At 44.6% G+C, this 22,084-nt stretch overlaps 1 protein-coding gene across 1 annotated transcript in view; it reads left to right on the plus strand.

The window, feature by feature from the left end:
• The window catches only part of LOC129711679 (protein polyglycylase TTLL10-like), a 51,126-nt gene that overhangs the window by 19,761 nt on the left and 9,281 nt on the right, over window positions 1–22,084 (plus strand). Inside the window, exons 3-10 of the mRNA XM_055659504.1 lie at window positions 1,100–1,250; window positions 2,004–2,119; window positions 3,927–4,047; window positions 7,933–8,018; window positions 9,102–9,273; window positions 12,544–12,715; window positions 16,945–17,085; window positions 19,775–19,891. Coding sequence (XP_055515479.1) covers window positions 1,100–1,250; window positions 2,004–2,119; window positions 3,927–4,047; window positions 7,933–8,018; window positions 9,102–9,273; window positions 12,544–12,715; window positions 16,945–17,085; window positions 19,775–19,891 — 1,076 coding nt within the window. The remainder of the gene's footprint in view (window positions 1–1,099; window positions 1,251–2,003; window positions 2,120–3,926; window positions 4,048–7,932; window positions 8,019–9,101; window positions 9,274–12,543; window positions 12,716–16,944; window positions 17,086–19,774; window positions 19,892–22,084) is intronic.

Raw genomic sequence — 22,084 nt, forward strand, 5'->3', positions numbered from 1 at the left:
TCAAATTGCAATTTGTATTGACTCACTGAGAAGGGTCTCGACCCGAAACATCGCCCATTCCTTCTCTCCAGAGATGCTGCCTGTCCGCTGAGTTACTCCAGCATTTTGTGTCTATCTTAAGTTAAAATGATGCCATGCATAATTCTTGACTAAAGAGCACACTGACAAAATCCCGGATAATTGAATGACTAGATCCAATAGAGGGAAGAATGTTATAATGGTTTCTAACACAAGGGACAATGTGATGGAAAAATTAACAGGTGCCAATGTTTCAGCACCCAAATGCCTTGTGTGTAGTCACTGCGGAGGCTGTAGGGCCACTAGTTAAATTCTTGCAAAACAAAGTGTTCTGTGAGGAGAGCAACTGATCGGTGGCTGTACATGTTGTGTCCTTGTTCAAGAAAATAGGGAGGCATAAAGTAACAAACTGAAGGCCAATTAGGTTCACTACTGTTGTGGGGAAGGATACAAGAGTGGAAAATAGGTTAAAAAAAGAGCCAACAGATAAGGTTTCGTGAAAGGAAATTCACATTTGACACCTTTGCTTGGATGTAACGAACAGAATGGATGGAGGAGAGGACCTTGTAGATGTTGTATATTGATATTTCCAGGTGTTCAATTAGATGCCACATGAAAGTTTACAGTCCTGGGGAGAGTGTGTTAAAATGGATCAAAGTCTGATTATCACATTAAGGCAGAGAGTTGACTAAATGTGACTACCCTATCTAACCTAGTCAAGTCGTGCTAAGTTCAGATAATGGTCAGCAAAGGTGATTGAAATACTGCTACCCTTGTTCCTGTGCCTGAGCAGTTCTCCTTCCCCTTTCTCCTCCGCCCCCCCTTCCACCTGCCCAACCATGCCCCTTCCCCCTTCCCCCTACCCTTTCTTCCTTACCTTTTCTCTACCCTTTTGCCGACACATTCCTATTAATACCAAGTCTGTAGTACGCGGTAGGAGGGACATATTCCCAACAAAGCATTTAAAAATCTGCCCATGAATAATTGTGGGAAAGGGTGGGTAGCTTTGCTCAACCTTGTGTGGAAACGAATAGCTCGACTAACATCCTAACACGTCTTTGTCCTGTGTCCCCTGCTGCAGGAACCGCCACCACCCAGACTGAGGAACCAGACAGCCGTAAACAAAGTGCAAACCAGAAGGTAGCGGACAAGCCCAACACTGGCAAGAAACAGGAAGAGAGTAAAGAGCAAGGCCCGTTCTTCTACATCGGAGGCACTAATGGAGCTTCACTGTACGTGTAAAGTCATCTTCTCTGACAGTCCCTTGGGTTTGAGGGTGCTGGCTTCCATCACCATTTTGTGGGAGCTAAGTTGCCTGATGAGATGAATGTGAGAACTGCGGACTGTCCCACAGTGGGAATTGGAAGTGGTGGTGGGAAGTGTAGTTTGTGTAGTGGTGGCCCTTTCTTCTGCTAATGCAGGTCTCTCTGTACCTGCTGCATGGCCTTGAGCTTCTCCATCGCATCTTGTCTGTTCCATCTCCACTTTCAGTCGTCATGGGCCAATGATTTCCAGGTCTTAATGAGTCACATAGTTATAAAGGACAGAAATAGGCCCTTAACCAAATTCATCCATGCTGACCGAGGTGTCCAGCTCCTTTAGATGAGTCAAAGGGGTGTTTGGAAACATCCCATGGCACTGTTTCACAGCATAGCAGAAGTGTTTGCCCCAGAGCCTTGTTCAATGTTCATAATTCCATTAAAACCACTGAAACAGATGATCTAACCATTCTTTGTGGGGCTGCTGTGAATAATTTGGCTACCCTTGTAGGCCTCGTTACAATGACTGTATTTCTAAAAAAAAACATTCCATTACTGGTTCTGAAGATGTTATACGATGCAGTCCTTTCATTATTTATTGAGTGCCGGAAATAATGTGGGTCACGTGTTTATTTTAGCAGAGGTTGATGTGAATGTAACTTGTTAGAACTTTGGTGAAATGAGAGCACAAGTTGCTGAAACTCCTCGTTCTGCTTTTTAACACAGAATTGCGGACTTCTGCAGTAACAAGGGGTGGAAACAAATCTCGGACAACAATCGAGAAGACTACTACTTTAAATGGTCCGATATTAACCCACTGGCCAACCACAAGTTCCATGAAGGTATTTTCAAAAGAGCCTAGAATGTCAGTATCCAACATAGGTTTACCAGGCCCTTATGCCAATGCTGTGAATTTCAAACCAGAAGAGGATTTTTAATATATTTCTGGGACAGGAGCACAATTACAAACTGAGTTGAGGAAGAATTTCTTGGGGCAGAACATTGTAAATCCACAAACTTCCCTTGCCCCTAAGAGTTGTGGATGCTTAACCACCGAGTATGTTCAAGGTCACAATTGATAGATTTATAGAAACATAGAAGCATAGAAGTTAGGTGCAGGAGTAGGCCATTCGGCCCTTCGAGCCTGCACCGCCATTCAATATGATCATGGCTGATCATCCAACTCAGTATCCTGTACTTGCCTTCTCTCCATACCCCCTGATCCCTTTAGCCACAAAGGCCACATAGATGAAGACTGGACAAGAAGGTAGCGATGGGTAGGAAGATCAATCATAATAGTTGGAGAAAGACTACTCTCACCATTGCTTATGACATGTTTCTGGGTTACAGGTGTTTGATTGTCGTGGTATAGTGCCAGGGAGTCATACAGTCATACAGCATGGTAGCAGGCCCTTCAGCCCAACTTACCCATACTGACCAAGATGTCCCATCGGCACTAGACCCACCTGCCCATATTTGGCCCATATCCCTCTAAGCCTTTCCTATCCATGTACCTGTCCAAGTATCTTTTAAATATTGTTATAGTATACATTATTAAATGTTTGATGATGGATGTTATTGTTGAATGTGTGCTTACTGATGGGTGTAAGCATATACTGTGAATGTATTAAACAAGTGGTGCCATATGGCATCATGTGATTCAGAGTTGAGCCTTCTGTTATATTTCTCCATGTTGTACTTCACTTAGTTCACTATAACGCCTTATATAATGTAGAAATCAACCCAGAATACATTTCCAATCAACAATGATGATGTGGGGATGTTGATCTAAATCATTGTTGTAGATTTAGGTTTTGAGAAAGGATATAGGAAGAGAGACTGAGAGGAAAAATGCTTCATGAGTGATTCTGGACTGCAGTTCTTATGGCTGGACAGATTTAAACAGAAAGTGAATTCAAGCAGAAGGCATTGGGAAACCAAGAAGCAACAAGAAGAATTGAGCATGAACTGGTGTGTGAGAGGATGGGAACATTGAAATTTGAATGCCATTCGAACACTCACTTCATGAATTATCAATAATAAAATAAGTTCAATGATTTCTTTATTATTATGTATACCAGGTAAATATTTTGCATACAGCTTAGCAAGTCTATCACCGTACAAAAGCACAATTGCCTCGGTCAGTACAGTATGCACAAAGCATCCTGCTGAGTCCACATGCAAGAGGCGCCATTTTGGTGTCATTTTACAGTCCCAGGTGCAGCTGGCCACAAAGACCTGTTGCAGCCGTCACCTCCATTTTGATTGTCCCGCAATACGATGGCCCTCTCCAGCCCTCGTTCTCCGGAGGGCGCCTACCACAGCCAACATCGAGGAAGTGGAAGGGTCTTCTCACCAGGCCCAAAATGGTGCATCAATACATCTTTGCTAAATTACTGGAACATTACAATGCCTAGTTTATTTCCTTGCATGTGGCAGCCACTGCAAAGGCCGTGCTTGTTGCCCTTGAGGTGGACGATAAATACCGGCCTTGTCGTGATGCTCCGACTCTACAGAGGAATAACGGGGTGAAGTGTGAAGGGCAGAGGCATCCAATAAATACCACCTTCTTGTACTTTACACTTTGCCATGTGCATTGTTCATTAACTTTGCTCATATTTGTGCCTTTACCTTCCCTCATTCTGAAAGGTAAACAGTTGCTGAACCAAATCCCAAACAACAAAGTTCTGACCAGCAAGTTTGGCCTCTGCTCTTCCCTCAAGGACAATGAGCGTATAATGAATAAGTATGGCAGAATCATGTTTTCAAAGTAAGTGCACATACTTTGCATCTATGTTGGAAACTTTTTGAAGGCATGAATGTCTTTGGATGGCATGGTGGCATGGTGTCGTAGTGGTAGAGTTGCTGTCTTTCAGTGCCAAAAACACGGGTTCAATCTTAACTACGGGCGCTGCCTGTACGGAGTTTTATGTTCTCCCTGTGACCACGTGGGCTTTCTCCAGGTGGTCCGATTTCCTCCCACAGTCCAAAGACATACAAGTTTGCAGGTTAATTGGATTTAGTAAAATTTGTAAATTGTCCCTAGTGTATAGGATATTGCTAGTGTGCGGAGATCGCTAGTGGGCTGAAGGGCCTGTTTCTACACTGTATCTCCAAACTAAACTAAACTAAAAACAGGATTAGTTTAGTTTAGAGATACAGGATGGAAACAGGCCCTTTTGTTCGCTGAGTCCTCACCAACCAGTAATCTCCACACATTTTGGTCTCCTAATTTGAGGAAGGACATTCTTGCTATTGAGGGGGTGCAGCGTAGGATCACCAGGTTAATTCCCAGGATGGTGGGACTGACATATGATGAAAGAATGTGTAGATTGGGTGGAATATAGAAGAATATGAAGGGTTGTTATAGAAACATATAAAATACTCAAGGGATTGGACAGGCTAGATGCAGGAAAAATGTTCCTGATGTTGGGAGAGTCCAGAACCAGGGGTCACAGTTTAAGAATAAGTTGTAGGTCATTTAGGACTGAGATGAGGATTTATTTTTTCACACAGAGAGTTGGTAATCTGTGGAATTCTCTGCCGCAGAAGGCAGTGGAGGCCAATTCACTGGATGTATTCAAGAGAGATATAGCTCTTAGGGCTAACGGAATCAAAGGAAATGGGGGGAAAGCAGGAATGGGGTACTGATTTTGGATGACAGCAATGATCATATTGAATGGCGGTGCTGGCCTGAAGGGCAGAATGACCTACTCCTGCACCTATTTTCTATGTTTCTATGTTTCTATTAAACAGACTCTATTACACATTAGACATTACCACACATCTACCGCACATTGAACCGAACTGTAATTGGGTATTTGAGATTTAGCCACTGTGTTTCAGTAAACAGAAGACAAATTAGTAATTGCATCCCACGGGTACAGGTTTAAAGCGGCCACTTTGTTATTTAAAAATCTCACTGCACAACCAAAGAACAAACAAGTTGCAGCTGTCTGAGTGTGCTGTACCCTTGGACTTTGCAGGAAATAACATGTTGGGAAATAGATGCACAGGGCAATGGATTGCTCTGTTGATAAGTAATGCAGTTCCTGACCATTTGGGCATAGATTAGATTACACCTAAATTAGTTAACGGAGCACAACAGCAGTTCTGACCAGGCTGACTGACGACTTGTATCTTTTGTCAGCCACATCTCTGCCCAGGATCACCAGTGAGGGTGAACAGGCCCAAAGCCCCAGTTAAGATTCACTCATCTCCACACGCAGTTTAGTTAATCTTCTGTTATCCAAAATATTCAGATATCTACCCCAGATATTAAACCTTTGTGTTTCATTTCTTAATGCAAATTGATGTATTTATTGAACATTCTTTGATTCTGCTTAAATAAATGTATTTGATTTTTTATCAAACCCACAGTTCACAACTGTTCCCGTTGAAGACAGAACAAGCCCTATGTTCCATATTTAACATTGCTCTTAGTTAGATAATCTTGGTTTAGTTTAGGTTAGATTAGTTTAATTTAGTTTAGTTTAGTTTAGAGATACAGCGTGGAAACAGGCCCTTCAGCCCATTGAGTCCGTGTCGACCAGCGATCATGTACCTCTATGTACACTAGCACTTTCCTACACACTAGGGACAACTTACAATTTATAGAACCCAATTGACCTACAAACCTGCATGTGGAATGTGGGAGGAAACCGGAGCACCCAGAGAAAACCCACGCGGTCACAGAGAGATACCGACAGCACCCGTAGTCAGGATCAAATCCGGGTCTCTGGTGCTGTGGGGTGGCAACTCTACTGCTGCATTACTGTGCCGTTCTGTAGATTTAGGATAAAACCTGTATGTTTCGACTTTTGATCCCCAAATGCTGTTTTAAATGTATTTAGTATTCTGCTCAACCTGGTGTCTGTGGAACTGACATCAGCGTGTCCACACTGCAGGAGGATGAATCACATTCGAGGGAAGGAACAGCGGGAAGCGTATCATGCTACCACCCGTGCATCAAGGTCACTCCCATGCAGTAAAGCTTGCATGTGATGTGAAGATGGGACATGATAAACCACTGTGGACAATGGGCAGGGCCATTCCCCAAGTCATACTCTTAGAATCATACAGTATATGGACAAAGACCCTTCTGAAGGTCTCGACCCGAAACCTCACCCATTCATCTATCCAGAGCTGCTGCAAGTCCCGCTGAGTAACTCTATAATTTTTTGTCTATCTTTGGCCCAACTTGCCCAAGCCCACCAAGATGCCCCAACCAAGCTAGTCCCCATTTGCCCATATCCCTCGAAATCTATTCTAACCGTGTACCTAAATGTCTTAACTACTTCTTTAGTTAGTTCATTCCATATATTCAGCACCAACTGTGTGAAAATGTTGCTCCTCATGATCCAATTAAATCTTTCCACTCTCACCTTAAGCCTATGACCTCTTGATCTTGCATTTCCTTCCATGGGAAAAGACAATTCTCCTCATAATTTTACATGCCTCTATAACATCACCCCTCAGCCTCCTGCACTTCAAAGAATAACATCCCAGCTTACGCAGCCTCTCCCTGCTCAGGCCCTCATGTTCTGGCAAAATCCTAATCAATCTTTCCGGCATTCTTGTTAACCAAATCATTGATATAGAACAACAATGGTGCAAGCATCAACTCCTGTCCCATATGGCCATCATTTGCGCCTCATTCACGCGTCATATGTAAAATAGGTCGACGCGTTGTGATGCACGGGTAGCGTGAGGGTAGCGCGGGACGGGCGCATGGAGAGGCGCTGCTTCCCGATGTCTCAGGTGTATCACGTGGTGACGCATGGTTACGTCACCGCGCATAACCATGCATCGCCGTGCGCCGCACGGTATCCTAATGATGTCACGCGCACCAGACGGCATGATGACGCGTGGTTTGCAGGTAACAACGCATCGACCTATTTTACATATGATGCGTAAATGAAGCGCAAATGACGGCCAAGTGGGACAGGCCCTTAAGGTACACCACTAGTCACGGGTCTCCAGTCTGAATTGTCCCATCATCATCCTCTGCTAGTTTCACTGTGACTTGTCACATGTGGCAATAAAGTCTTCATTCATCATCAAGCCAATTATGTACCCACATGCACATTGACATCGAACAAGAAGAGCTATGCTCAGATGAGGAAGGAAGATTTGATATTTTATCTCGGCTCACAAAGTTCAATCACTTCTTGGGGATATGTCAATGATGTGGTCCCTGACAACAAACTCCACGACCCAAGTTTCACAATGATGACAATGCTGGCAGCAAAAAGGAGTGATGCGCTATACCTCTGTTGCAGTATGTTTGACACCATTTGTCAGGCATTGAAATCAAATGCTACAGGATTGCATTATTAAAATCGCCTCATGAAAACTCTGATGCAAGTATAGAAGCGGCAGTATATACCCTACGGACAGTGGAAAATCTTCCAATAGCAGCCGTGGAGATAACAAGGTTGACCCAGAAAAGCCCAGGGTGATGAGCATACACTTACAGACTGTGCCTGCTGCTCTCTCATTGAGTCAGTCATACAGGCCCTTCAGCCCATCATGTCCATGCTGACCATTACATGCCTCTCAATCCCTAGGACTTGGTCAGTGGCCATCTAGGATGTTTCCCACTGCAGCTGTGGTGTACTAATAGTGCTGCGCTTGTGACGCTTGTATTTTCTAGATTCATGAAACTGGAACAGTTTTACCCTGAGACTTACCGAATGGATATAAAAAGTGAACGCTACACTTTCTGCCGAGCCTTCCAAAGTAAGGTATTCTTTCATAAATAAATACCTGTAGCTATTTCTTCCCTCTCTCCATTGCACCTTTATTTCAGAGGGAAGCCCTTCCTGCAACTTTAGAATTTGGACTTTAGTTTCAGACTAGAGATACAGCACGGAAACAGGACCTCTTGCCCTCCGACTCCGCACCGACCAGCGATCCGTGTACGCTTCACTATCCTACACACTAGGGACAATTTTACAATTCCCACCAAAGCCAAGTAACCTACAAACCTGTACGTCGTTGGAGTGTGAGAGTCGCAGGGAGAATGTACAAACTCCACACAGCCAGCACCCGTAGTCAGGATTGAACCCAGGTCATTGGCGCTGTAAGACAGTAGCTGCACCCCGAACATCCTGCAGCCTTGTCCAAGGTATGTTGGGTTAAATACTGATCACATCTGAAGGATTTACAGTTCATGGTAGGTTTGCCAAAGTTAGGAAAGTGTATCAAAAATCTCAAGTAACGTTTCTGAATATTGACGTGGAGTATTAAAAAAAAAAAGACAGTTTATTCCAATAAAGAGCAACTGAAGCAAAAAGGGCGTACAGTGAGGTGGTCAGAAAGAGAGGACGTTTAAAATATCAGGAAAGACAATTGCAATTCAAATCTGCTTCAGATTAAAGCACTTTGAATTTAGATGGGAAAGTTTCATTGTCCAATACTATAGTTACCCGCATCCTAAAAAACATTGTCCAACCTTGCTGGTGTTGCTGGTGAAGTGACAGAATTTGAATTGAATTGAATTGAATACAAGATACAAGATACAAGATACATTTAATTGTCATTGAACATTGAATTGAATACTTTGTACACGGAATACAGTTTGCGCTGAGAGTTAACTATCGGCTTAACAGGTCCAAGTTCACACAAGTATTTGAACATCAGGCATCATCCCTAGTCTTGCATTACTCAATCCTGATCGCAAAATGCTTCTGTTCTGTGAATCACAGTTGATGGCATCTACCGACTAACATGGAAACTGCATTCACTTATCTGTTTTTTTTTCCCACCTGATTGGGTGAACATTCGTTCTGAATTGTGCTTCCTCGTGTGTCTCATGTACAGGTGGGCAGATTTGGATATCCAAACCTGCTGAATCGTCCCAAGGGAAAGGAATCTTCCTTTTGAAGACTCATGATGACGTAAAAGAATTTCTTAAAAAATTGGAAAGTGTGGAGGAGAATCCCTATATCCGAATGTGTTTCTGCAACTCCCCTATCAATAGAATCGTGCAAAGGTAATGGGAGGAATAATTGTGAGTATATATCAAATTGTGATCTAACTACCTGGATTAACACAGTCTTTGGCACATCACATCCATGCCAACCTTTTTGCCCTCTCCAGTCATCCCATTTTCCCACTTTCAGGCCGCAGTATTCTGTGCCTTGCCTATTTGTGTCTGTCTAAATGTCTCTTCGGTATATTTGACAGTATTTGACCTCACTCTCCTGGCAGATTATCTCTGTGTAAAAACAAAACCTTACTCCTAAGATCTCCTTCGCCTTGCCTTAAAACTAAGCTCTCTTGTTTTTGATATCCTTACCATGAGAAAAAGATTTGGATTATCTACCCTATAAGCTATCAGGTCACCCCTCAGCATCTGGATCAGTCTGATCAGTCTGAAGAAGGGTCTTGACCCGAAACGTCACCCATTCCTTCTCTCCAGAGATGCTGTCTGTCCCGCTGAGTTACTCCAGCAATTTTGTGTGTATCTTTGGTTTAAACCAGCATCTGCAGTTCCTTCCTACACATTCCTTAGTGCCCTATCATTTATATTTTATGTCTGACTGTATATGCCCTATTTGACTTCCCAAGATTCACCACCTTGATCTTGTCGGGATTAAATTCTATCTGCCAGCACTTCATCCGACTTTCCAATTGATCTATATCCCATTGTAGCCTTAGGGAACATTCCTCACCGCGCACTCAACACCACCAATTTTTGTGCCATCTGGAAACATGTTAATCATTTACATCCATAGTCAAAATACGTCACAGGCAGCAAAGATCACAGCACCATCCTTGTGGCACTCCGCTGTTCACAGGTTTCCACAGTAGACAAAGCACCCTTTCACCACCACACTGTCTTCTTTCAGTTTGTTCCCTCCCCTTCCTCCTCTGACTCTCTTTCCCTCCACTGATGTCCACCAATGCAGAGAGCGCTCTGAGCAGTCAGCAATAAACTCTCCACTAAACGTCACTTCAACCAGCTATCAGTGAGACTCCATTAAATCGCAATTGCTTCCTCAATTTCCGCAATGTCTCGTATCGATGCACAATCAGTTGCCAGAACAAACAGCAATTGTCCTGCGTGAAAGAGGCACACCTGTCGGCGTATCTGGGACCTTAACCGCCCCCACTCCCCAAAAGGCTGGAGCCAGGGTTAATGTATAATCTTAATTGCAGAAACTCACTAACTGCTGAGCATGGGAACATAGCCATGCTGGCAGAGTGGGCAGGCGGGACATTTTGGCAAAAGGCAATGAAGGGTCACCGTCCACTAATTGGCATTGTTCCAATGTGCAGGACAGTGGGACCTAAACATAGAGGCGGATACATCAATGGAGGTGGCATGTTGAGAGAGTGGCGGATGAAGCACGCAAGATCAAAGGCTCCGTTAATAGAGACATGGCGTACAAAGGTCATTTTGAAACTGCACAGCACACAGGCCACAACATCCACAGCGGGATTTAGATAAATTACAGATATGGTCAGAGAAGTGGCAGGTGGAGTGTTATCCAGGCAAGTGGGAGGTCGAATGTTAGGGGAAAGTATATGTTTAATGACAAGACTTACAACAGCATTCATGCAGAGGGGGATTTTGGGGTCCAAATCCATAGCTCCACGAAAGAAGCATCGCGATTAGATAGAGCAGTAATGAAATTGTATGGAATATGTTTGCTTCATCAGTTTGCGCATTGAGTACAAGAGTCAGGAAGCCATGTTGTAGTTTTATAGGACTTTGGTTAGGCTGCATTTGGTGTATTGTGGGTAATTCTTCACTGTTGCGAAGTGTTTCACCGAATACTTACACTCCGTCTGCCAAGGCCTCGGTTGATAATCATTTTAACTCCTTTTCCCGTTCCGATACCAATCTCTCTTTCCTTGGCCACATCTATTTCATGAAAGTGACAGGTTGGTAGGTTATTTGGCTTGGCAAAATTGTAAATTGGCCCTAGTGTGTAGAACAGTACAAGCGTGCGGGGATCGCTGTTCAGTGTGTGCTCGGTGGGCCGAAGGGCCTGTTTCCGCAGTGTTACCTTTAAACTAAAAAGCTAAACTAAAGAGAGGCTACACAAAAACTGGAGGAACAGCACCTCATATTCGGATTTGTAGCTTACAACCCAATAATATGAACATTCTCGAAGCTCAAGTAATTCTCCGCATCCCATCCACCCCCTCCCAGTCACCCTGGTCATACACTCATCTTCCATCCCCCTTTCCCCATTTCCCTCTCTCCGGCTTTACATTTCACTCCTCTTCCTTATCTGACACCTTTTGGCTTCTTTTCATCTCTAGCCTTTGTCATTTAATCTAAGCATCTGCCAATGCACCTCTTCCCTTTGTTCGCCTCTCACTGGTCAGACTTTGTCTCACCCATATCCTCGCTTTTCCAGCTTTCTTCCCCTTCCCCCCCCCCTTCACATTTACACAACTCGTATTACACTGCCTGAAAATGTAGAAGAGGCAGCTCCTCTCACGCTGTTTAAGAACCGTGTGGATGAGCATATGAACTGTCCAGGGCTAGTAGGCTATGGACAAATCTCTGTCAATGGGATTTGTACAGATGGGACTGTCATGGACATAGTGGGCCAAAAGGCCTGTTTGTATGCGGAAAGACACGTTTATTCTACAATACCATCATTGTGAATAATAGCTGATGCTCCACTGCTGATCCCTGTGGAACCCAACTAATGGCAGCTTGCCAGCCTGAAAACAATTTATTTATTTATTCCTACTGGAGAAATAAGGAACTGCATGTGCCGGTTTACAACAGAAAAAAAACACACAGAAGTGCTGGAGTACCTCAGCTGGTCAGATGCTGCCTGTCCCATTGCGTTCCTCCAGGTCTTTGTGTCTTTATTAATTCTTACTCTTGATTTCCTGTCCATTAATCCACGCCTGGTTTAGTATATTAGCCAAAAGCCACGAGGCCTGGTTGCGTACTGGATGCAGCAATTTGTTGATGACTTTGGAAATCTAAATATACAGTTGTTCTGCAGTTAACCAGCTTTGAGTCCCAAAATTGACATGGTAACTTTTTCTACGGAGGGTAATTGCTGCACAGAGCAGTCCACCCTTGAGGAGAAATGCACAGAAACAATGAAACCAGAGATGATACAAGCAGTGGGGGGGAGATTGGATTGACGGGAGTAGTTTTTGCATCACCACATCTGCACGTTTATGCTGTGAAAATTCAGCAATAAAAGCTGATAATTAGATAAAAGCCTTCATGATGAAGTGCTAATCTGTATCATTCACCGTGATGCTCTTGTGTTTTGCTCAGATATGTTGACGAGCCCTTGCTCCTTGAGGGGAGGAAGTTTGACGTTCGCTCCTACTTCCTGATCGCCTGCACCTCACCCTATATGACCTTCTTTCGCCATGGTTACGTCAAACTGACGTGTAATGAGTACAGTCCAGATTCAGACGATCTGACGGATCACCTGACCAATCAGGTAAATAAAGCACCAGCCAAACTGGTTCCATCTCTCTTCCTGTAACTGCAGATCTTTGAGGAGATCCAAGGGACGTAGATCAAACAGGTCCATGTGAAAGTGTGAGCTGGGCAATATTGCACTGGTCTTGTGTTACACGTGCTGCCTATCGTACACTTACACCATTAAACACTCAGATGTCATTCGGCACTTTATAAGGTTGAGTTTAGTTCATTATTCATAAGTTTATGTTGTAAGAGTATAATTAGGCAATTTGCCCCATTAAGTCTACTCCACCATTCAATCACGGCTGATCTATCTTTCCCTCTCAAGCCCATTCTCCTGTCTTCTCCCCGTAACCTTTGACACCCGTACTAATCAAGAACCTATCAATCTCCATCTTAAAACTATCCTGGCCATCTCCATCTTAAAACTAGGCCTGGCCTCCACAGCCTTCTGTGGCAATACATTCCACAGATTCACCACCCTCTGACTAAAGAAATTCCTCCTCACCTCCTTTCTAAAGGTACATCCTTTTATTCTGAGGCTATGTAGTGAGGTATAGTGTGTATTTTGAAAAGCTGTACCTCTTTTGCACAGGTGTACCTTTATCATTGAATATAGAAGAGTACAGGCCCTTTGGCCAACAATGTCCATGGTGCACAAAATGCCAAGATCAGCTCTTATCTGCCCGCACATAATCCCTCCATTTCTTACACGTCCATGTATAGAAACATAGAAACATAGAAAATAGGTGCAGGAGTAGACTATTCGGTCCTTCGAGCCTGCACCGCCATTCAATGTGATCATGGCTGATCATCCAACTCAGGATCCTGTACCTGCCTTCTCTCCAGCCCCCTGATCTCTTTAGCCACAAGGGCCACATCTGATTCCCTCTTAAATATAGCCAATGAACTGGCCTCAACTACCTTCTGTGGCAGAGAGTTCCAGAGATTCACCACTCTCTGTGTGAAAAATGTTTTTCTCATCTCGGTCCTAAAGGATTTTCCCTTTATCCTTAAACTGTGACCCCCTTGTCCTGGACTTCCCCAACATCGGAAACAATCTTCCTGCATTTAACCTGTCCAACCCCTTAAGAATTTTGTACGTTTCTATAAGATCCCCCCCTCAATCTTCTAAATTCTAGCGGGTACAAGCCGAGTCTATCCAGTCTTTCTTCATATGAAAGTCCTGACATCCCAGGAATCAGTATGGTGAACCTTTTCTGTACTCCCTCTATGGCAACTCTACGGTATAGTTTTACCTTATCTGATAGCACAGCGTGCAAAAAAAAAAAGCTTTTCATTGTGACTCAGTATAAGTGCCAATAATAACCCCAAACCTAAAATTGCCATCACTGTCCCCCAGCTCTGGCGAGGCAACTCTCACCTGGCCTCATGTCCCTGTTAAAGTGCAGTCAGAGCAGGAAGCAGGGGACTACAAGTGACTCTGGTCGGCCACAAGGGAGGAGCAAAGGTGACAGAAAGCATTGATCAATGGGGGGTAGACAAAAGTGCTGGAGAAACTCAGCGGGTGCAGCAACATCTATGGAGCAAAGGAAATAGAAGGGTTTCAGCCCGAAACGTTGCCTATTTCCTTTGCTCCATAGATGCTGCTGCACCCGCTGAGTTTTCCCAGCACTTTTGTCTACCTTCGATTTTCCAGCATCTGCAGTTCCTTCTTAAACACATTGATCAATGGGGGACAGGCAGGTGTTTCCGTGACCCCGGAGTGGTACGTGGAACAGTACCGCACAGGAACAGTCCCTTCGGCCCCCTTCCCCCCCCACCGCTCGTCTTTCCTGTGTTCTTGCAACATCAGTGACATCCTGCTGCAATGGTGATAATCAAAAGGTTCAAACAACAAGAGAACTGTATGAAAGTGGCCAACATCCCCAGAGCAATGATTAAGATAACAAGAATACCAACTCTGCAAGGATGTATATTGCCTTTCATTTGTCTGTGTGATTCATTGGGCTGGAACTGCTGGGAGTCTTGTGTGTATTCTGCGCCTCTCACAAGGCGGTTGTTGTTTCTCTGCTGTAGTGTGTGCGTGTGTCTCCGCAGTGCACAGGGGATTGTGCAGGTGAGACTGGAGCCGCCCGGCTGCATCCAAGGCAGGTGTTCATTAGTGCGGTGTCAATTACCTGGCTACCCCAGAGAGGGGCTAATAATACCACCTCCTCTCTTGTCAACAACCTCTCCAAACCCCAGCAGCCTGCTCTGCTCTCTTGTATCCGGGTCCACTCTTCACCATTTTGCCCTTCACTGGGTATTCTCGGACTATTCCCTTCACAGGATATTAAGACTCTCAAATGAATTTTGTGATGACATGTGTGAAAATAAATGATCCAATATTTTAATATTATTCCCCTCTCGACCACTCAAATATCTATGAGACATTCTGGCCCACACAGGGTTGATGGAAAGTTCCTCTACACTTGACCTCGGCTTTCCGTCATCCTTGCCATGCTCAATGTTGTCATAGAGTCACAGAACACAGAAACAAGCCCTTCCGCCCAAGTCCTCTAAACCGACCAATATGTCAAATTAAATTAATCTCATCTGCCTGTCCGTGATTCATATCCTATTCCCTGGATATCCTCATGTTTGTCTAAAAGCCTCATGAATGTTGCTAACATTGCCATCACTCCCAGTTCCACCACCTCTCCTAGCAGCATTTTTCAGGAACCCAGTACATTCTGTGTCCATAAAGAAACAGCGCTTCACACATCTACTTTAAACATCCCCTCCACCCTCATCTTGAACTTATATCCCCTAGTAGTAGATGGAGATGTTTCTGAAAATAGCATTCCCGTTCAATTGTCCACCACCATTCATGAGGAGATGTGGTCGGACTACAGTGCTTTTATGGTGTGACCTTGTAATCACCAGAGTGATATACAGCAGCATCCACGGCAATGAGTGAACAGGTTCTCCACTGGTTTTCTGGCACCTTTGGTTCCAGAACCTTTCTGGATTATCCGCTTTACCGGACCAACGGATGTCAGGCCTCTGAGTGGTGTGGATCGGTACCACAAAGGTCTGCCTAGGCAGCCAAGGAGCCAAGATATTGGCCCACAAAGTCAGCCTGAGAAGTTAGCTACGGGAACGGATCTGCCGGCTCAGGCTGGGGTGGAGTTACAAAGCACCAGCCACAGGGGGCAAATTTGATCCAACGATCGGTGCGGAAGTCCCTAAAATTGCCCCACTGCCCTCCGTGTCGTTTCCATGTTCATGAAATTGTTAGTTGCTCCCTCACGAACGTCATACCCACCACGTTAAAATATCTCATCAGAAATGTTCTCGTCAGACCACTTGCATTTTAAGCGATCCTTCAATCCACTCCATGAAAAGATTTGGAAATCGTATTTTTTCGCCACTGACTTTAGCTTGATCACACGTCTGCCAGCAGATTCCACTCGACCCTGAGTGAGTCTCACCAAGTCTGTGGTTCTCACACAGTAGATACAAGGAACTGCAGATACTGGAATCTTGCATAGAATACAAAGTGCTGGAGTAACTTAGCGGGTCACGAACATCTATTGAGGAAACCAAAGGTGACGTTTCGGGTCGAGACCCTTCTTCAAATTCTCGCAAGTCACCAGCCATGGTTGATTAAAATGTACTTTCGGGGTTTCACCCTGGATAACATGTTACCTGTTGGTTCTGGCTGTAACAGCGCCATAGCTAATAGATCTGCTGCCTCTCGGGACCAGAGACCTGGTTCACTCCTGTCCTTGGGTCCTGCCTGTGTGGAGTCTGCGTGTTCTCTCTGTGACCACGTGGGTTTCAAACTCAGTCGTTGTCAAGCGAAACAGTTTTCACTCAAGATTATTTGAAAAATTAAGAACAATTAAAACCTTTAAAACAAATCTATAAAACCTTTTCTGATGAAATTAGAACGGCCGTTGAAATTTCTGAAACTCATTCTTTCGTTATTTGGGAACAAGACCTGTGCACAAATTGTTTTTCTTTGTTCTTTTTTCTGCCGTTTAATTCATGCCTTCTATGTTCTGTTGTGCTGAAGTAAAGCAAGAATTTCATTGTCTTATCAGGGACACATGACAATAAACTCTCTATACTTGACTTGACTTGTCAGCATTTTACATTGCTGTAACAATTCTTTCACTAATCTCCTGGTCATATTCACCAGGGAGGGTGTTTTCCGTCTGCCTTTCCTTCCCCACCCCTCATGAGAAGTGGATTTGTTATTTTACAAATCGCAGCTTTGACCCTTCTCACCCGCAGTTCATCCAGAAAAAGAACGCCAAGTATAGTGAGATGAAGGAGGACACGATCTGGTCCATGGAACACCTGAACGACTACATCAATGAGAAGTACATGGAGGCAAAACGGCTCCCGAAGGACTGGGTCTTCACTGTCTTCACGGTGAGTTTGTGTTGCACCTAATTAACAGGGTGAGACTCAGGCAAAGGCTCAATCACTGGAGGATTAAGATACTCAAAACCTCCTGCTTGGAGGCATCATGATGACCCTCCATTTCGTTATTGTCATGGTTACTGTGTGGGTGTGTGGATGGAGCAATTGTCTAGCAAAGATTATGGCAAAATAAGAAACCTCAGAAACTCTACCAAACAAGCTGTATATTTGAATGAATTGTATTAATGGATGAAGTATTATATGGAGCAAAAATTAACAGTGCGATTTTCAATTAAAATAGTTTTTTTACTTGTTCTTAATTGGTTGTTTAATCAAATGTCTGCCATTGTCTTGCTACACTTTCCCCTCGAGATTTTGGGCTTGCCTGTTCACGGCGCAGACGTATCATCTCCTGGGTCCCAGAGAGAGGAGTGGTTCGGGTTCATGGGCCAGAATAGCCCCAACATCCCCCATCCTTTACCCACCTCAGCCAGTCAGTGCAGCATTACAATTACACAGCTCTCTTACCGAGCCCCCATACTGTAACTTGGGGTGGCCCCTGACAATTGTAGAATCAAGTCCAGCACGGAGGCGCAGTGGTAGAGTTGCTGCCTTACAGCGCAGGAGACACTGGTTCGATCCTGACCAAGGGCGCTGTCTGATCGGAGTTTGTACATTCTCCCCGTGACCGCGTGGGTTTTCTCCGGGATCTTCGGTTTCCTCCCATACTCCAAAGATGTACAGGTTTGTAGGTTAATTGGCTTGGTATAACTTTAAATTGTCCCCGCCATGTCTGTAGGATAGCGTTAGTGTGCAGGAATGACTAGTCGGTGCGGACTCGGTGGGCCAAAGGGCCTGTTTCCGTGCTGTATCTCTAAACTAAAGTAAACTATACAGACTCCCCGTGACTTGCATGGGTTTTCTCCGGGAGCTCCGGTTTCCTCCCACACTCCAAAGACATACAGGTTAGTAGGTTAATTGGCTTGGTAAATTGTAAATTGTCCCTAGTGTTAATGTGCAGGGATCGCTGGTCGGGGCGCGGACATGGTGGGCCGAAGGGCCTTTTTCCATGCTGTACCTCTGAAAGAAAAATTAAAAAACAGACCATGATAATGCAGAAAGCTGAGTGTGCGGAGCAACCACAGTAGCGCAGTCTCTAGTAGTTTGGTGCTGAGGATAGGGTTGTAGTTAGGGTTGTGCTGTGTTCAGGAATTTGTTGGTTGTTGGGCAGAAGCTGTTCTTGAACCTGGAGTTAAGAGTTCTCAAGGTCGTGAACCACCTTCCAGTTGGTAGCAGCAAATAGAAAGTGTGGCCAGTGTTACTAGGGCCTGGTGATATTAGCTGCCTACTTGAAGGACTGCTACCCATGGATCCTTTTAATGGGGAGGTCAACACCTGTGACGGATCAGGCAATGGCCATCATTTTCTGCAGCCTTCATCATCTTGCGTGTTGTAATTACCGACACAAGCCGTGATGCAACCAGTAGGTTTGCTCTCTATGTAGAGGTTCGATGGAATGTTCAACCGCATGTCAAATCTTCTGATGAATTAGCAGTGTGATTGCATCTATCTGCTGGGCTCAGGTCCGATCTTCAGAGATAAGCACGACTACAGGGTCAGCTTGTGAATTTCATTGAAATAATGTTCAATCAAATTCCATGCATTCAAATTACAGAAATTAATAACTCTTGCTTTACTGTGGTTTCCTGTAGAAGTCTCTCTATTTCTTTATTTTGTCGAAGTACACTTTTAATGGTTCTTAGTGAGATGTAAGATGTGCAGAGCAATGACAAATGGAATGTAATCCCGGTAAGTGTGAGCTGATGCACTTTTGGATGAATAATAAAAAGCTCATACACAATGAATACCATGCCTTACAGAGCATTGAGGAAGAAAGAGAAGTCAGTGTACAGGTTCAAAGATTCCTGAAGGTGGCAGCACATTTGAAGTGGATGGTGAAGAATGCATGCAGGATGCTTGCCTTCATTAGCCAGGCATAGAATATGAGAGCAGGTCTGGATTTACACAACTTTGGTTGGGCCACAGCCAGAATATTAGGCACAGTTCCAGTTGCCACACTCTGGGGAAGGCACGGTTGCGTTGGAGAGGATGCAGAGGAGATTCACCAGGATATTTCCCGGGATGGAAGGGGTGGTAGAGGGCAGATATTGTTACAACCTTTAACCTGTTTCTCGTCAAGCACTGAATCACCATAGAATAGCCAGTTGCAAGTGCTTTGGAATGGGAATACTGGAGATAGATATTTGATGATTGTCACAAGATTGTTATTTGATGATTGTCACAAAGGGCCTGTTTCTCTGCTCTATTCTGTGACAATTCTATGTAAAAGCTTCTTACTATATTTATTACCAACACATCCTCACAAAATATTTCCTCCCTCGCTTCTAGTTTTCATCTATCCTTTACTGGTTTCTGCAAAAAAAGTTCTATATCTTCTGACCTAACACTGTTTTCATCAATTTGACACTGCGCTCAGATTCCTTTGCCAGCCAAGGGCACTGCACCCTTCCCTGTAGAGTCTTTATTTCATCAGTGGGATTACAGAGAGGGGAAAGTTGAGGAGAGGGAGTGATTGTTTGTAGCTGAGCATCTTTTGGAAAGGATGCGTAATTACGGGTTGTGTTTTCAAGCATCTTGTCCTACTGCCTAGTAATGGAGCTATCTTGTTTTCCTGCAGAAAAGAATGCAGCAAATCATCACACAGTGCTTCATTGCAAGCAAAGCCCGGCTGGCTAGTAAACTGGGCTACTTTGACCTGCTGGGTTGTGACATTATGATTGATCAGAATTTCAAGGTGACTGTATTTTCAATTCATTCTGTTTGTGCTTTTGCTAAGGTTTTGTGTCGTCGAATTGGTCTTCGATAATTCTAGTGCTGCTGTGGCCATTTGACACATTCCGCTTATTTTACCGGATCTATATTCCAACATGGACATTTTAAAATGATTGCTCATGTTGTTCCCCCAGAGATGTAGAATAAAGGCAAGCCTTTCCGCCGGTCACACCCAGAGAAGAAACGTTCGACACACGGAATGAGCCATATAGAGTTAACCAGTGTATAATGGGGGGGGGAAGAACCCGCAAATGGGCATCTTGGCCAGGCCCAGGAGCAAACCGACAGGGTGATCCCTTGATCAGCCCTCCCCACTTCCTGCCTTGTGTCCAAACACCAGGATCGTGGGACTAAAATGCAACCAGGACTTGAGGAGCAGCCCCTTCAGATATTCGTTCTGGGGCAGCAACCTCACACACTCCATATACACGCGGAACATGGTCTCTACCTCGCCGCAGAAAATACAGGAGGCCGGCGAGCCCATGAACCGACCCTGTGCAACACTTTCCACCCCTCTCTCTCTCTCTCTCTCTCTCTCTCTCTATATATATATATAGATATATATATTTCTCTATCCACCTCTCTATCTCTCTCTCTCCCCCTCTCCCTCTATGGCAGCTTTGACCAGGCCCTCTGATTGATGAACTGAGGCTCAGGCCAATTTCAACTTTAGAGGCCCCTAAACCAAGATCAAGCATAGGCCCCTCAATTTTAGCGACCCACAAATCAAGATCCCTTTGAAGCAGCCAGGCATGAGGCCCATGCCACATGGCCCTCGTTGTCCCCCTCTGATAGGGCCTGCCTTTGGCAGCCTCTCCTTCTGCTGCAGTTACCGTTGGCAACGTCCCATTGTGATGTCACTGTGGCACTCGGCAGCTTGAGAGCCAATTGTGATTGGCGCAATGTGAGTGGCATTGTGACATCATAATTTGAAGCTTCTGAGAAGGGTTTTTTGGCTTTTTTTAACTTTAATCGCGAATAACTAGTGAAATATAGGATGAAATGTTAAGTGAACCTGAGTACGGCGTGGAGGGGAAAAATGTGTTAGGATATGTAAAAATGTGAGCACTAGTGTGTAGTGTTTTGAGGAAGATACAAAAAATAAAAACAATACAAATACACACACACACATACAACACACAAGATGAGACTTTTATAGGTATATAGATTTCACATCAACTGGAAAATTCAATGTAGAAAATTCAGCAGCATCTCTCACTCCACCCACCCCAAACTCAGGGAGGTTTCTAACCCGGGCCCACCAAATTATGTCAGTTGCATACATACGTTGCTGCTTCTCAGCTTTCAGAGCATTGCAAGAAATTGCCACCCAACAGCATCTCATCATGGTCCCACAAGCACAACCCCCACCATCCCAATAACCTTCAACTCAACACCCCCACCCTAATAACCTGCTGTCCCAAAGGCCCCAACGATCCACTGAACTTCCCACCAATCCACTTCCCTCAACGATCCACCATGTCCCATAAAATCCACCATGTCTCCATCCCCCACAATGGGTGGCACAGCGACACAGCGGTAGAGTTGCTGCCTCACAGAGCCAGAGGCCCGGGTTCGATCCTGACTAAAGGTGCTGTCTGTGTGGAGTTTGTACGTTCTCCCTGTGTCCACCCTAATATTCTCCAAGTGCTCTGGTTTCCTCCCACACTCTAAAGGTGTGCAGGTTTGCAGGTTAATTGGCTTCTGTAAATCGTCCCTAGTGTGCAGGATGTGAAAGTGGGATAACGTAGAACGAGTGTACGCGTGTTCGATGGTCATTGTGAACTCAGTGGGCTGAAGGGCCTGCTTCCAGTTAAACTCTAAACTCAATTATTTACCCTTCTCCCAATGATACATTCTCCTGCAATCCTTGGCCTCATCGATCTGTCTGGATGCAATGGAACAGTATGTAAGGCCTTTAAATTGGCACCCAACGTGACATGGAAGTGCTCCTCAGGACATCCATTGTGCAATCTTCCTTTCTGCTCACTGTAACCTTGCCCAAACCCAGCCTGTGAAAACCGGCATCAATTTTTTTGTGTGTGATGTGTGTGTGTGTGTGCTTCCCTCCTCCCCACCCTTCCTGGAAGGCAGACAAATTATTAATCAAACAATAGAATAATCTCAACCCTTCAATTGAGAAGTGGGAGTGCTG

The sequence above is a fragment of the Leucoraja erinacea genome, chromosome 30 (assembly GCF_028641065.1).
Source record: "Leucoraja erinacea ecotype New England chromosome 30, Leri_hhj_1, whole genome shotgun sequence".
Classification (NCBI taxonomy): Eukaryota; Metazoa; Chordata; class Chondrichthyes; order Rajiformes; family Rajidae; genus Leucoraja; species Leucoraja erinaceus.